We start from the raw sequence: 16,282 nt of genomic DNA, 5'->3' as shown, positions 1-16,282 counted from the left end.
GGCATGTCTGGAGAGCTGTACGGGGGCACCATCGAGGGGGCAGGGAGTGGCTGCAAGTCCCTGGGTCACTGCCTAAGCTCCTTGGAGGGAGGGGCCAGACTTCCATAGCCCTTGGCTTCACTATGGAAGCAGCCATTCTTGAGGGGCATTGGCAGAGACAAACTGGACCTCCAGCTCTGCCATGGGCATCACTGGGCACCATCGAGGGGGCAGGGAGTGGCTGCAAGTCCCTGGGTCACTGCCCAAGCTCCTTGGGGCGAGGGGCCAGACTTCCATAGCCCTTGGCTTCACTATGGAAGCAGCCATTCTTGAGGGGCATTGGCAGAGACAAACTGGACCTCCAGCTCTGCCATGGGCATCGCTGGGCATCTGCTATGTGGCCACCACCATGTTAGGTGTGAGGGCGAAGCCGTGATGCCGCTCCCCTCAGGACACCTACTGGGCAGTGCTTGGGATGACTCACCCTCGTCCACGGTTTGAACTTCCTTTCCCTCCCCAACTTTGCTTACCGTCATCAGTCATCCACCTCTCCAACTGCTAAGTGCAATTGGAGTGACTCTCCTCCCAGTCCCAAGATAAGGCCCTCACCTGCCCACCTCCCCATCAACTGCCCGGTAGTCCGCGGGGGCGGGGTGCAGCAGAGGATGAGACTCAGGCCAGTTCCTTCTGGAACCTCAAAGCCTGGTATATTCTTACTCTCTCATCATTGCAGAGAGCAGCAGCAGGAATCCACCTGCTTTTAGTAGAGGAGAAACAGAGATGTGTGAGTGGAACCCCAGTTTTTGGAACCCCAGTCTGGTTCCTTTCTCCACTCTAGCCTCAGACCTGGAACCCGGAAGTTACTCTTCCTCATCATCTTCGAGGACACCTCCCTGCTGCCTTGGTCTTACCCCTCTCCATCACAATCTTCCCTGTCCTGAGGAGCCACGGGAACCTTGCGGAAAGGGGAAGGTGGTGAAGGGAGCGGAGAGGTAGAAAAGGTTGTGACCAGGCACTGACGTGAGGACTTCTGACTTCCCTTTCCTCGATTCGAGCCGATGAGGGGAAAATGGTGGTGTCACAACAGTCTCCTTGGTCCGAGCCCTCAGGTTCAGCCTGTCCTTGTCTGCTCTCTGGGCCTTGCCCCTCCTGGTCCCCAGCCCCTCTCCTCTGGCTGCAGGACGAAGCTGGCTCTATTGTGGACGAGCTCAATCAGCTCCTCCCCACCCCGCCACCCCCCAACAGCCCACACTGGAGTTTCTCCTGGCCCAGTGCATTTCCACCCTGAGCTGTTTATGTCTTATCTATACATACCCTTGGGCCCCAGGGTTAGGAGTCAGAATGGGTGTCAGAGAAGAAAGGCTTTAGGTTGCCTTCTTTTCCTTATTGAGGAGGTTGGCAGGTGACGTGACTTGCCCAAGCTCCTAATTCTTACAGAACCAGCCAGATCTCCTGCTATGGCCCATCCTGTCTCCCTGTGAGACATGGAGTCAGATGACAGGGCTGGGGCTAGAACCCAAGTCACCCAGACTTGGAGTCCGGTGTCCTTTCCATCACTCTGCTGCTGTGGGGTGTGTGTGTGTGGGGGGGGGGAGACATGGCAGGGGAGAGGGGTCTGTGCTCTTTCCTCTTCATCTGTTGCTCCACAAGCCCTAACAGCCAGTTCCATCATCCCCTAGTTCACCCCTCTCCTATTTCTCCATCTCTGCCATTCCCTCCCTCACCATTATTTCTTCTTCCCCTGGAGGGGTCATGGCCACATTCTCACCTCCTCCATGAGACTAGCCTTTCCTATTCCTACCAGCACCCACCTCTCACCATCTTTTTGAGACAGAATTTTATTGAACAATTTAATACCACATTTTTCAAAATTTAAAGTAAATACACATTTATCCTAAACAATGAAAGAAACTCTCTTTTTGTGTCAGGCTATGTACAATGGCTTTGACAGTTGGCACAGACTATTAAAAATTCCTTGTAACATTAAGATAGGACATTAAAGTTGTTGTTAATTGGGAATACTGCTCATTGTGCAACTCCTGACATTGCTACCACTTATTGAATGCTTAATATATGGTAAACACTTCTTTTTTCAGAAGCTGGAAAATGGGGTGACATCAGCCAGGGGTGGGGGGCATCTGAGCTCCATTTTCACCTACAGATGCCCCACCCTTGGGATCAAAGAGGGAAGGCCAGGGAGAGCCAGGGAGGCTGGAGTCCAAGAGGTGGGGTCAGATCGTAGATTCAGGGGAGAAGGGGCCAGAAGCTCTGATTCCAAGTCACAAAGACCTCTCCGGTCTCCCTGCATTTAGCAACCTCAGCGGCTGGGGGATCTCAGGCCTTAGCTGGGTATTATGAAAGTCATTGTGCCCAGAGGATATGTGGGTGAATGTTGTGGGGCCCTTGCTGCGGGACTCATCTGGGATATATCCTGCACAAAGCGGGGTGGTGTGAAATACCCAGAGTGTGGTGTCTGACTCAAGGGGACAGATAGAAAAGCGGTAATGTTGTCTATAATAGCAAAACAGGCCCTTGGACTGAAGTTGGGGCTCAGAGGTTTCAGCTGGCTGTGCAGAGAACATGCCTTGTGTGTCTCCAGGCCTCAGTTTTCTTACCTATAAAACAGAGGGCCGTGGTAGATTATGTCTAAGGTCAATTTGGATTTATATATCAGAATATTTGGGAGAGGGGCACTGAGAACGTACTGGTAAAACGCGATCGAGATATCTGTAATTTCCAAAGCAGTTTCACGGGTATGATCTCATTTATCCTCATGACATCATTTTCCTCGTGTAGGTGGGCCAGGCAATGTTACTGTCACTTGGTAAATGAGGCTCGGTGGAGGCTTTGCCTCGGGTCCCCAATTTTTTGTGGCAGAGCCACGATCAGCAGCTGGGGCCCCCCGGCCAGGCAGAGTGGATGAGCCCCGGAGTGGGTGGAGGGTGTCAGGGCCCCAGGCAGGGCAGAAAACTAGGGTGAGGGTTCACTCGGAGTCTGGATTGGAGGGATAAATACCCAAGAAAGTGGGAGATCAGGATGTCAGTGGAGAACTCTGGGGCAAGGGAAGAGCTACTAAGGAACACTGAGTGCCTGTCATGGATCAGACCCTCAACCTGTCCTGTCTCAGTAAACCTTTACAGCCACCCCCTGAGCTAGGTTCTCTCCCTGTGGCAAGTTGGAAAACAGACTCACAGGGTGTAGGTTGCTGGTCCAGGACCAGCCAGCTAAAAAATAGAGCCTTCTGAACTGGAACCCAGTGAATTTGACTCCAGAGCCCCGAGTCGGTTTATTGCTGTACACGTGAGAAAGGTCGGGTGACTGGGTGAGTGAGGAGGGGAGGGGCTTGGGCACCTCCGCGTCGGCTCGGGAGGGGTCGGATTGGTGGGTTGGGGGCCGGGGGCCGCCAGATCCGGGAGTCGGGCGCCTCTGACTGAGCTCCAAAGGGTTACAGCCCTTCGCCCCCTCCTCCCGCCTCCTCCCTTCTCCGCCCCCAGGCTCTTCCTGTCCCGCAGTTGCAACACCCCATCTGCCACTCTCCCTGCCCTCCCACCTCCTCGCTCGTCTCGGCTTTAATTTTCTCCCAGTTCGCAGGACTCGGGCTCCAGCTCTGGCCTTTGGGGTTGGAGGACCCGGCCCGGGACCGAGCCGTGATCTTCACCCCGGTCTCCACCTCAGCTCCCCTGCCCGCGGCCCCGGGCTCCTCTCGGGACCTGCCGGGCCCGCGCATCCCGGACTCCGCCGCCGCCGCCGCCACTGCCTGAGCCCTGATGGGGGAGTGAGAGGCCACAGCTGGCCGGACATGGGCCTCCCCACCGTGCCTGGCCTCCTGCTGCCACTGGTGAGCCCCGCGACCAGGGCCCAGTGGGCTGGGGGAGGGGAGGAGGGCGCCGCCCGGCAGGAGTGGGCCCTCGCCCAGGGCCCCCCACCCCCCCGCCCCGGCCTCGGGCCAGCGTGGCCCCACTTCAAACGCGGCCAGACGTTCGGGTTCCCCATTCGGCCGCCGGCCCTGAGTCGGAGGCCAGGGGGACAGTGAAAGAGAAGCCGAGGACAGCCAAAGAAGTTTGCTGGGGCCAGGAGGTGGCCGGGAATGTGGGGGCAGGTGATCCCCGAGGGTGGGGCCGATTCGGGAGAGTAAGGAAAGGGGTGGAAGAAGGACATTCAGGCCTCGGAGTCCCGATGATTCAGAGTTCTGTCCATCGGTGGGCTGGCCAGCCTGTTGGGGGGGGGCTGGGAGAGGGGGGGCTGCCTGTGGGCCCGGGCTGAGCAAACCCTGGCAGAGGGTAGGAGTTGGATGCTAGTGAAGGGGGAAACTGAGTCCGGGAAGGGACATGGGTTGGTGGGTAAGTTTGGGATGCTGTGTGTGTGTGTGTGTGTGCCTGTGTGGAGGGGGGTATTTGGGAGTAGAGTGGGAACTGGGTAGGGGCAGGGCAACCCCATGGAGAGCATCCCCAGTGCCCTCCCCAGGGCCAGGACGCCCACCTGGAGGCATTTCTCACCCTCTGCCTCTGGCTCTGCTTCTAGATGGGTGGCTTCTGTTGGACAACCAGCACCACCCCCACCTGGTGCCTTGTCCTCATCCCTGTGCCAGCCTTCCAGCCCCCTTCCCACAGGCCTAAACAACAATGTCTTGGTTTCTTCTTTTACAGCTCGGTTTGGGGAAGTTAGTAGAAAGTTGTTTTCGTCACTGGAAAATGTCCCTTTCTTGTGCCTCAGCCTCGTTTCAATGTATCCTTGATCTCCCTGCCTGTCCTGGAGTCACCCTGTGCCGTACTCTGAGCCCCTCTCTCCCACCTACTGGGGTGGATTTTCCCGGCCTGCGCTGGCCGGCTTCTTCTACGTCTCTGCCCTTTCCCGGCCTACATGCCCCCACTGTCCTCTCCTCTGGGTCTTGTGCTGTCTCTCCTAAGCATTCCTTCCTTTTCTGTCAGTTTCCCCACGATGGTCTCCTTTTTTGAAACTTTTCCTCTAGTGAATCATGGAACACTACATCAAAAACTAATGATGTACTACATGGTGGCTAACTGAACGTAATTAAAAATAAATAAATAAACAAATAAAAAAGAAGAAAAGAAACTTTTTCTCCCTGGTTCCTCCCTCTCCCTCTCTTCTCTGCTGGAGTCCACATTGCCAGACCCTGCTTCCCCAGGCAGCACCTCTCTCCATCTAGGCCTCACTGCCCCACCTCCTGTCTCCCCAGCCCCTTCTCTTGACTCCTCTCAAGGCTGTCCTTCTCCCCGGTGCCTGGTCTTCCTTCTTTTCTCTCTTTAGGGGTAGATCGCTTAGATTCAAATCCTGGCTCCCTCACCGACTAGCTGCCTGAACTTGGGCAGGCTACAGAACCTTCCATGTCTTAGTTTCTTTATCTCTAAAACGTCTGTAATAAACACAACCTCATAATGTCGTTTTGAAGATTAAATAGATTGATATACAGTTGACCCTTGAACAACACGGGTTTGAACCACGCAGGTCCACTTATGTGCAGATTTTTTCCATTAAATACAGTACTGTCAATGTATTTTCTTTTTATGATTTTCTTAATAACATTTTCATTTCTCTGGCCTACTTGATTGTAAGAATCTGGTATATACTCCCCATAACATACAAAATGTGTGTTAATCAATTGTTTCTGCTATTGGTAAGACTTCCAGTAACAGTAGGCTATGAGTAGTTACGTTTTGGGGGATTCAAAGTTATACATGGATTTTTCATTAAGTGGGGGGCTGGCGCTCCTAATCTCTGCGTTGTTCAAGGGTCAACTGTGGGTTAAGGATTCAACTTAGCAAGTGCTGGGTCTGTGCTAGACATTATTTTAAGTGCTGGGATGACAGCAGTGAACAAAATCGCTGCCCCCATGGAGTCTACATTCTAGTAGAGAAATAAAGTATAGCATATAGAAAGCACCCAATAAATGTTCGGTTTGTCTTGTTAGTATTAGTAGTATTGGTAGTAATTGCTTGGTGGCTACTGTGTTTGGAAAACAGAGCGTATGGGTAGTCTGAACAGATAGAGGAAAGTGCCTGGGGGCTGGGGTGGAGCATCCAGCCCCTGTGGGAGTGTGACCGGGAAGGGACCCGAGCTCATCCTGGAGCCTGAAGGGGAACAGAAGGTTTTCGAGGTGTCTGAGCTTTTCAATTGCTCACCGTTGTTCAGTGGGCAGTCCCGAGCACAGGAGTATGCTGTGTGTCGGGGGGGTGGGGGGGGGGATAGTGGGGAAGAATACCGGAGAGACTGACAAACCTCGTAGGATTTTGCTGTTCTCAGAGAGCTTACAGTCTGGGAGCCAAGACAGCCTGCAGCAAAAAAATGGTTTCAGAACAGTCCGGGGCGGCGGGCGGAGAATACCCACAAAAGCATTTCGATGTAGTGTCCTAGAACACCGATGCGAGGCAGAACCAGGGAAGGGAATGAGCATCATCCAGCTGCCTCAACTCTGGCTTCAGTGCTCCAGGAGCACCCCCTGCCTAGACCGAAGAGCCTGCAAGGGACTGTCTCTGACCCAGCTGAGAACTGGACAGCATGAGCAGTGTATTCGCCGTAGACCCCTAGCAGCCGAATGGGACCTGGTGCCTAGATGGTGCTCCCTAACTCTTTGTTGCCTGAATCAAGGAACAGGCATTGGTCAGATGGAATGAGGAAGGGAAAACCTCATAGAAAAGTGGATTTGGGGCTGAGATTCGAAGTCACTCACTGGCAGTGTGGCTAGAAAGAAGGGAGACTGGTTGGAGGGAGAGTAGGGGAAGGGAGAGGTGGGATTTTGTGTTGGGGGTGGTGGTGGCAGGAAGCAGACAGAACACCTTGGCTGGAGTGGAAGGAGCATGTTGAGGAACAAGAAGAAATGAGAATGAGAACATTAGAGGGAGTGGGGGAGGGGATGAAGAGAGAATCTTGAATGTGGTCCCAGGTGGAGGAATTCATTCATTCATTCATTCATTCATTCATTCATTCATTCATTCAGAAACAGTTCTCTGAGGGCCCATGGCGCCTGCGAACGTGTTCAGAATAGCAGTGAGGGACCTCTGCAAGTACTCGTTCAGGGAAAGAGTGACCTGTGGAAATGATGTTCCAGGTCAGGTTCTGGAGAAGATGATTCCCACACATGTGGCTACGAGCTGAAGCGGGAACACAGATAAAGAAGTGAGTAGGATGGATCGGAGCAGGAAAGAGGCTGGTGGCTGGGCAGTCAGCTGGAAGACAGTTGCAATAATCCAAATGCGAGGCAACCCATGGGTATGGACAAGACTGAGAGATCACTGAAGAAGGACTGGCAAGATGAACCGACAGACCCAGTGGCCGCAGGATCGGGACAGGGAGGCCTCGAGGAGAGAAGGGTAGCAGAGCTCTGGGCACTGGTGCTGAGAAGTTGGTGGTGTGACATTTGTCTAGACCAGGAGATGGATCTGTTGAGTGTGGGGCATGTTAAGGGTTCTGGAACAGCCAGATGAAGTGCACACCTAACAGGCTAGAGCAGGGCTTCTCCAACTCTTATCTGCCTTTATATCATTCGTATGGGCTGCATTCAGTCACCAGTGATGCTCAAAAGGAGAAGAACACTCATCAGACTCTCCAGTGGGGGGGAGTGTGTGTGTGTGTGTGTGTGTGTGTGTGTGTGTGTGTGTGTGTGTGTGTGAAGGAGTGGGCATGGTTTGAGAACTCTCTCCTGGAGATAAGTGTGTTCTTACAAGGGGGCACTGACTCTCTACTTCCCTCTCTGGGAAGCATTGGCTTCAACTGGAGTGGAGCTCAGATGAGTTGTTAGATAGGCCAATCAGTCTATACTTATTTTAATAGCTCTTCTCATTTTGGGGGCTGAGAAGATACCCAGGAGGATAAGACACTATCTCTGACCACACACGCTCTCTGATTGCTCATCTCATAGAGTTTATGGTCTGTTTGGGGAGATCATATCTACTCACCCAGGATAATTATATTATAATAAGAGCCCAAAGTAGATATAGTTAATTCATGGTATTGAGGTTCACAGGGGGCTGAGCATCTAATGAGCTTGAGCGGAGGAAGTGGCGTTAATGGAGGGCTTCGGGGGAGGGAGGTGGGATCGTGACTGAGCTCTTGGAGGAGAAGCTGTCGTAAGCTCCCCAAAGATTTTGACATTCATAGAACAAACACGTTTTAATTTAATGAACAAATTAATGCAGGGGAAGGGCACAGCGAAGGTCGTGAGGTGCTGGGTCAGGGTTAGACCACAGGGTCGCTCTCTCCGCTTCTCTAGCTTCTCCGCCCCCTTTGCAGCCCCAGCACAGGAAGTCACACTTTAAAGTCTCCCCAGGCGGAAGTTGTGGGGGAGTTGGAGGGGTGCTGGGCCACCCCCTCAACTATCTCTCCACAGGCACCTCCCAGCTTCCTGCCTTTCCCCTGCTCCAGATGACAGGTGCAGGCTGGCTAGGGTCTTGGGGCACAGAGCTTGCTCACCTCCTAATTTAGCTGCAAGATACACCTGCTGAGGTCCTGCTCCCTGGAGCCAGCTGGTGCCAGCAAACGGTACCCACTGGTGGGGGCCTGAGGCCCTGGCTACTAGGGGTCAGAGAGGGCTGGCTGGGGCGCTGCCGGGGGCTATGAGAACCCTGGGAAATAGGGGCTGGCTGTGTTACATCTCTTCTCGCCCGCCTGCTTCCTCACTCCTGGACGTGGGCGTTCAGGGCTCTGGAATGTTTCCTGTGCTGCCAGTGGACTTGGCGGGGGGGGGGGGGGGGGGGCTGTGGAGACTCAGAACTGGCCTTATTTCCTAAGGGTTGTTTGGGGACCTCAGGGAGGTCCCCAACCTCAACCCCACTGGCCAGAACCAGCCAAGCTGTGGGAATGCAGTGAACCCCGGGTGGGAGGGCGGCCTTGGTTTGCTTTCTTTTGGAACTGGGGAGTGTCAGGGGGCTCCTGTGAGAACCCAGGGAAAAGGCCTGTGGGCTGGGGACTGGTTGAATGGGGAGGAGGAGCCAGGGCGGGGCCCGGTCTAAAGGAAGGATGCTGAGGGGCGGGAAGGAGCTGAGGGGCCCCTCAGGGAGGGGTGGGTAGTGACCCGATGGGAGGAAGCCAGGGCTTGAGGAGACTTCCCTTTGGGATGGAATGGGAGAGGGAGCCATTTCCCGAAATCTGTGGGCCAAGTGGGACCAGGGTCCTCTGCCTGGCTCTTTTGAGGAGGAGGGGGAGGGTCAGGGGGAGGGGGAGGAAGCGCACTCCTAGTGGGGATTGGAGGGAGAGCCTGGCCCACAGGAGGAAGGGCTCACATGGGGTCTTAAGGGCTGGCTGGTCCCTCAGTCTTTGTGCTGAGTCATGACCCTTGAGGAGCTGGGGAAGCTGCTGGTTCTCTCTCCCTTCCCCTAGATGCCCTCCCTCCCTGGCCTGAGTCACTGGGCGGAGTTGCTGGGAAAAGATTTCCCTTTCCCGGATCTGACTTAACCCCAAAAGTGCTGGCGAGGGAGGGAGACACTAGGCTTGAGAAAGCCTCTCTCCCTCCCTCGCTCGCTCCCCCGGGAAGCTTATACCTCACAGGCCAGTGGGCCCTGAAAAGCTCCCTACCAAGGCTGTCTCGGAACTGGAGCCCCTAGTTTTTCTCCCTGACTCTGTCTCTGCTGGTTGGCTTTGCTCCTGGGGGTGGGGGGGTAGGCGGGCCCGCGTGGAATTTCAAGTGCCAGTAACCTTAGTAACCTTAGGCGCCGGCAGCTCTTCTTCAGGGAAAGGAACCACACTTTCAGGATTGGGAAGTTCTTCCCATAACCACCCCAAACTCTTCCTGGTGCGCTGGATGCCCCAGTCTTGTTCAGGGGAGATAACAGTTCTGGAGTGGGCCAAGGAGGGTGCTGCCCTCCGAGTAGGGGAGCCCAGCCCTGTGGGGGGTGGGGGTGGGGGTGGGGGGGTGTTGCGGCTGTGTTTCTCAGGGTGGCTTCTGTTTGAGGCTGAGGCTCCAGCTTCCAGGCTGCAGCATCCCCCAGAGGGTGCCTCAGAGCATCACATGCCCACCTGCCCACCTGCCCACCTGCCCGCCTACTGGGCTGTGGGCTGCGATGCCCTCCTGTCCCAGACTGGGGTTTCTGTGATCTGTTGCTCCCCAGTGTTTAACACACTTTGAGGACATCCTCTTATCTTTACATAAAGTGGCGCTTAGAGCAGAGGGAAAACCAAATCAAGACCCAGGGAAAGCTGGAACGAAGTTGACACGAGATCAATGGGCCAAGGCTGGGTTGGAGCTTGACACTGACTCCTGGCTTTGCTGTCCCTGGCTCTGAAGCCAGAACTGAGCAGGTGATTCAGTTGCCCTGGGCTTGCCCCGAGTCCGTAAAACATGCCTCCCAGCATGCCCTGGTGTGCAGATGGCTGCAGGACTCCCTGAGCCACCCTCAGCTCTAGACTTGATGGTCCTTTGAGCCGGACACCAGCCTCTGGCCAGCTCTATTGCGTGTAACCTACATGCATTTGTCCACTCCTGCCTGCCCCTAAACTTCGTCAATCACCAACCTCTTTCCTGACCCACAACTTTCCCTTTTACTCCCCTCCCCATTTGCCCTGGCCAGCCTGGGGCCTTTGTGCAGATTTGGTGGTAGAAGGGGATATGGCCTGGAGTCTGAGGGCACAATCCTAAGTGAGGTTCTGATAGAGATTTATAAAGAAATTCTTCCTTTTGCTTCTGCCCACTCCCCAGGAATGGTGCCCACAGAAACATCACTTACTTCCACACCAATCCGATTTTATAAAAAACCTTTTTGCTGGTATAACACAATCCAGGAAAGTGCACAGATCCTAACTGTTCACCTCTGTGACTGTTCACAAAGTGAATACACTACGAACATAGCACCGGATGGAGAAACACCACCCCAATCCTTAGGGCTCCTTGTTGGAAGGAAGGGCCATAATTGAGGTAACCTGCCAGTTCTCAATCAAAAAAACATTTCTTAAACACCTGTCCCGCCTCCAGCACTGTTAGCTGCTATGGGGAAAGAAGGATAAAATAGAGCCCAGGCTTGGGGTCTACTAGCCTTGACTTGGAGGGACAAAAATTAGTCCCTAGTTGTTCTAGGGAAGAATTAAGCACTGGATCACATGGGGCCAGCTGTCTAAGCTTAGAGAAAGAACGAGTGTGAGCGGGAGTCGCCTGGCCTGGGGAGAATGTTCCACTGAGGAAGGACTTGAGCTGGGAAGGCTTTGGACTTGCTACCTCTAAGGCTCCCACCCACCCTCTCCTGATGGGATCTCCTTTGTCTGATTCTTCCCCAGGTGCTCCTGGCTCTGTTGGTGGAAATATACCCCTTAAGGGTTACGGCACTGGTCCCTCACCTCAGGGACCGGGAGAAGAGAGCTATTCTGTGTCCCCAAGGAAAATATATTCACCCTCGAGATAATTCCATTTGCTGTACAAAGTGTCACAAAGGTAGAAGAATGCGGTTACAGCAAACCTGCTCAGTTATGGGGTCCTGCTTCTTCCTTTGCCTTTTCCAGAGGTTCTAGAACCTAGGGGTCTCTCACCTCCAGTCTCCTAACTTTGCTGCCTCTCCTGGGCTGGGATTTTCTCCCTTCTTTCCTCTGTTAGAGACTTGGGGAGGAGGGTGGCCCTGGCTGTTCTCTCTAGCATGGGTCTCCTTCCTTGAGCTCTAACCCTGCCACCCCATCACAGGGACCTACCTGTACAATGACTGTCCCGGCCCAGGGCTGGACACGGACTGCAGGGAATGTGAAAATGGCACCTTCACAGCTTCTGAGAACCACCTCAGACAGTGCCTCAGCTGCTCCAAATGCCGAAAAGGTGAGTCTCAGGAGGCGGCAAGGGCTCTAAACAGAGTGCCAGGTGGCTTGGTTAGAGCAGTGTGCGTGCCTGTGACCCCGAGGGTGGACAGATCTCTGCTGGTGGGTGTGGGCGGGAATGCGCGTGCATGGGTGAGTGCATGGGTGGGGACCTGTGTGCAGAGAAAAACACACACACTGCAGTGGGGCAGGGGCTCACAGCCCATCTCCTCCCCTGTCCAGAAATGAACCAAGTGGAGATTTCTCCTTGCACCGTGTACCGGGACACTGTGTGCGGCTGCCGGGAGAACCAGTACCGGCATTACTGGAGTGAAACCCTTTTCCAGTGTGTGAACTGCAGCCTCTGCCCCAATGGCACGGTGCAGATCTCCTGTGAGCATGGCTCTCCCGACCCCGGCCCCCCTCCCTGCCCCAGGGTGGCCCTGGCTCAGGAGGAAGCTCTCCGCCTCTGTGCCCCCCGCTCCCTGATGCAACACTTCCCCTCCTTCCCACTCCCGAAGTCTGTGGGACCACCTCCACTCTCCTGCCCCTCCTGGCTTTCCCTGTGATCCTCGGGGTGCAGGGCGGTCCTTCCCTAGCTGTGCTGCATCTCTCCCCACAGGCAAGGAGAGACAGAACACCGTGTGCACCTGCCACGCGGGTTTCTTTCTAAGAGAGAATGAATGCGTCTCTTGTGTTCAGTGAGTATCTCTGCCAGCTGCTGGGCACTGGATCGGGTGGGGAGGGGGCTTGGGGTGGGGTGCGGTGGCTGCCGGTGAGAGCCACCAGCAGGGCAAGGGAGACACCCCAGGATGCTCTGGCTCTTACTGGCTGTTTGAGTGGTTGATACTTAGTGTCAAAACACCAGATAGTCCTTCCTCCCACACTCCCTCCCCACCCCGGGGGGACTTGCTCCTAAAATCTGAAGAAGTCTTTGGCAATAGAGGCTCATACTTCATGGACTTGCAGTTCTTTTAATTCAGACATTTGGATTGTGGGGTGACAGGGTCTACTACAGTTCGTCGATTCTAGGACGTGCATTTTCACATCTCTGAAATCAGACTGCATCTAACAATTGATGATGTATCATGATTTAACTGGCAGCTCCGTGTGTGTGTGTGTGTGTGTGTATGTGTGCGTGTGTATGTAGTATGTAAATAATGGTGCTTCTTACTTTTGATGGCATCTTTGCTGCAGTATGGTATTTCTTCCCCAGTCTCTGTTCAGGCCTCCTCTTTTGGCTCCACGGAGCCTGGTCTTGCACACTCGCTTGCAAAGAAGGAACTCTGAGGGCTCTAAAGTTCAACTGACCTGGGTTTAAATCTCAGCCAGGCCACTTGGGCTGTGTGACCTTAGGCAAGTTATTTAACATCTCGGAGCCTTAGTTTTTTCACCTTTAAAGTAAGGCCAAGGACATCCACTTGGCAAGTTGTATAGCTACAAAGTGTCTTACACAGAACTATTTTTCTTTTTCTACTAAGTCCGCTCTGCTGCTTCAAAGAGCTTTCACACTCATTCCATGAGGTTCTCACCATGAGCTTGTGAGGTGGGCAAAAGTGCCTCTTCCTGCTTTCAGATTCCTGCTGAGCATTCACCTTCCCCTGAGTTCCTTCTAGCCCCCCATGGGGTTCTCATCACTCCATGCTGCCAGTGACAACTCCCAGTGGGGGAAGATGTGCTTGTTCTAGAGTGCTCTCTGGCTGCCCCCAACAATATGTATTTTAAAATTTTTCACATGCATGTTTGACCCCTCTCTCAAAGTCAGGGATTGTCACTAGCAGCGTTATCTCAAGAAAAAGCTCTCCAGCCTCTCTTTACCATGGGATTCTCGTCAGTAAAACGATTCAGTGACCATTACCATTTACTGAGCACTTACTATATGTCAGGCAGACTGATCTCACTTAACTCCTCAATTCTGGCAGGTGGGTAAGAGCCTTATTTTGTGGATGGGCCAACTGAGGCTTACAGGTTAAATGACTTGCTTGGATTTCACGCTGCTAGCCAATGAATGGGCTGGAATTCATGCCCCGTCTCTCACCGCTTTTAATTTTTTTCTACACAGCCTCCTCAAGACCAGTTCTAAAATTAATTGATTTTGTGATTAACTGGCGTTTCATTCCTCTGCATCAGGAAAAGTTTAATTTCCCAGGAGAGGTTTAATTTCCATTATATCAAGAGAGAGCTAAAATATTCGTAAAGCAAAGAGTTTGCAACGAGGTGGAGTTTTTTTTTCTTTTTCTTTGAGCCCCCCCGCCCCGCCCTGTCTTCTTCTTATGGGAGGGCCCCTATTCACCTGTGCTATCTCTTCTTTTAGCTGTAAGAAAAACACAGAGTGCACAAAGTGGTGTCTACCCCCTGTGGAAACGGTTAAGGTCCCTCAGGACCCAGGTGAGGACAAATCACCCAGTTCCCATGCTCACCTGCCCCGTTCTAATCCTTGCCCCTCCACCTACCCAGCCAGCCCTGCTGCCTCCTGCTATATCCCCTCCCCAGACCACAGTCTGCCTTGTCTCCAGGTACCACAGTGCTGTTGCCCCTGGTGATCTTCTTTGGCATTTGCGTTTTATCCTTCATCGGTGTAATGTGCCGCTACCAACGGCAGAAGCCCAGGTTCTTCTCCATTGGTGAGTGATTGGGGCCTTTGGGAGGGGAAAGCATGCTGGCGGGGATGTGGGAGGAGGGTGAGTGGGCAAGATGGACCAGCACGGAGGGAAATGAGGAGTGTGCCCTTCGTTTGCTGCCGAGAACCCTGTCGGCAGGAGGCGGCCCTGATGGCTTGTGAGAGGTCATGCTACATCAGTAGTTCTCTTGTCCCCGGGGCCACTTTGGCCCTGAAGCATGTCACCACAAGTCCCCACGGCCAGCCCCAGTATGGGTGCCAGGGCTGAGAGAGGAAGTGAAATTTGTGACGCTTTGTTTCTTTTTTCTCAGTTTGTGGGAAATCGACACCTACAAAGGAGGTAAGATGAAAGTAGGAACCTACCCCCAGTCTTCCCTGATGGTCCATTATAATCTTGTGATACCCAAATGACCCTCGGCCACCCCTAACTCCCTCTAGTCCCAACCCCCTTCCAGAGTAAAGAGGTTTGGGGCTGTTTTTCCTCTCCTCTGCTAATGCTGTGCCTTCTCTATTTTAGGGGGAGCCTGAGACCCTGGCCTCGGTGGCAGGTTTCAGTCCCACCACGAACTTCAGTCCCATCCCCAACCCCACCTTCAGCCCCAGGTCCGTCTTCACCCCTAGTGACTGGTCTAAGTTCAGGGCTGCATCAGTCTCTGGAGAGATGGCCTCACCCTACCAGGAGGCCGGCCCCATCCTCACTGCGGCTCCAGCCTCCACCCCCATCCCCACCCCCGCTCAGAAGTCGGAGGACAGCACCCACACTCAGTGCCCAGAAGGTGAGTTCCTGGACGGAGCAGGTGGGCAGGGCTCCTAAAGGGCGCGTGCGCCGACGGGGAGTGGGCGGGGGGGGGGGGGGCGCTGCAGGGGGGCGGGCCGGGGCGCCGCCGCCGCCGCCGCCGCCGCCGCCGCTGGAAGCTCACCGCCGGCTTCCCCGCAGCCGACCCAGCGGATCCGGCGACTCTGTATGCCGTGGTGGACGGCGTGCCCCCGTCGCGCTGGAAGGAGTTCGTACGGCGTCTGGGGCTGAGCGAGCACGAGATCGAGCGGCTGGAGCTGCAGAACGGGCGCTGCCTGCGGGAGGCGCACTACAGCATGCTGGCGGCCTGGCGGCGGCGTACGCCGCGACGCGAGGCCACGCTGGAGCTGCTGGGCCGAGTGCTCCGCGACATGGAACTGCTCGGCTGCCTGGAGGACATCGAGGAGGCGCTGTGTGCCCCCGCCTCCCTCTCGCCGGCGCCCCGCCTCCTGCGATGAGGCCACGCCCCGCCCCGGCAGGGGCCTGCCCTGAGGACCAATGCCTCCTGGCGGGGCTGCCCGGAAGGACGGTGCAAGATGCCCTTCGGACCCTTTTTTCTGGACGGGGGCCTTGGAACGGCAGGCATGGCTGTCAGCCACCTACTTGGTGCTACTCTCTCAGTGTACATAGATTTTCTCAGCTGCCGGAGCACTGCCAGAGGCTCAGCCTTGTGTGTGACAGGCGCGCGCGCGCGTGTGTGTGTGTGTGTGTGTGTGTGTGTGTGTGTGATCCTGAGAGTGGCTGGGTGTGCCGGGAGCCCAAGCTTGTGGCTGCAGAGATAGGGGGCGCCCCGCCTCACCGCCCATTTTGGGTTTGGAGAACCAAGCAAGGCAGCTTAGGGGCCTCTGGTTGGTCCCTGGGCCTTTTTCACAGTAGATAAGCAATCTTTGTATCAATTATGTTACACTAATAGAAACTGGGCACCCCTCTGCCCCCTGCTTGGACAAGCACAGAGTGAGCTGACCTGTCCGAAGGCAGGGGCGAGCACAGAACAATGGAGCTGCCAGCTGGAGCTGTGGACTTTTGTAAATACACTAAAACTCTGGAATTAAAGCTCTGCTCCTGGAGGGGGTGGTCCTTCTGAGTGGTGGGTGTGGGAGGTCCGGGCAGAGACCCGCTCCTGATGGGGTGGGATGGGAAAGGCCCTGAGCTTGGGCCAGACA

At 54.8% G+C, this 16,282-nt stretch overlaps 1 protein-coding gene across 1 annotated transcript; it reads left to right on the top strand.

The window, feature by feature from the left end:
* Nucleotides 1-3,493: 3,493 nt before the first annotated feature.
* On the top strand, nucleotides 3,494-16,186 carry TNFRSF1A (TNF receptor superfamily member 1A). The gene is made up of 10 exons (XM_028120991.2): nucleotides 3,494-3,817; nucleotides 11,200-11,353; nucleotides 11,597-11,725; nucleotides 11,947-12,096; nucleotides 12,326-12,404; nucleotides 14,018-14,091; nucleotides 14,220-14,327; nucleotides 14,635-14,663; nucleotides 14,841-15,099; nucleotides 15,261-16,186. Exons 1-10 carry the CDS (start codon nucleotides 3,779-3,781, stop codon nucleotides 15,575-15,577), a joined length of 1,338 nt encoding a protein of 445 aa, XP_027976792.1. The 5' UTR covers nucleotides 3,494-3,778; the 3' UTR covers nucleotides 15,578-16,186.
* The last annotated feature ends 96 nt before the right edge of the window (nucleotides 16,187-16,282 follow it).

This window comes from Eumetopias jubatus, unplaced genomic scaffold (genome assembly GCF_037043125.1).
Source record: "Eumetopias jubatus isolate StellerSeaLion01/CBP00866 unplaced genomic scaffold, mEumJub1_p1.0 scaffold_8, whole genome shotgun sequence".
In the NCBI taxonomy this organism is placed as follows: Eukaryota; Metazoa; Chordata; class Mammalia; order Carnivora; family Otariidae; genus Eumetopias; species Eumetopias jubatus.
Note: the sequence above shows the minus strand (reverse complement) of the source record. Positions and strands in the feature narration are given on the sequence as shown.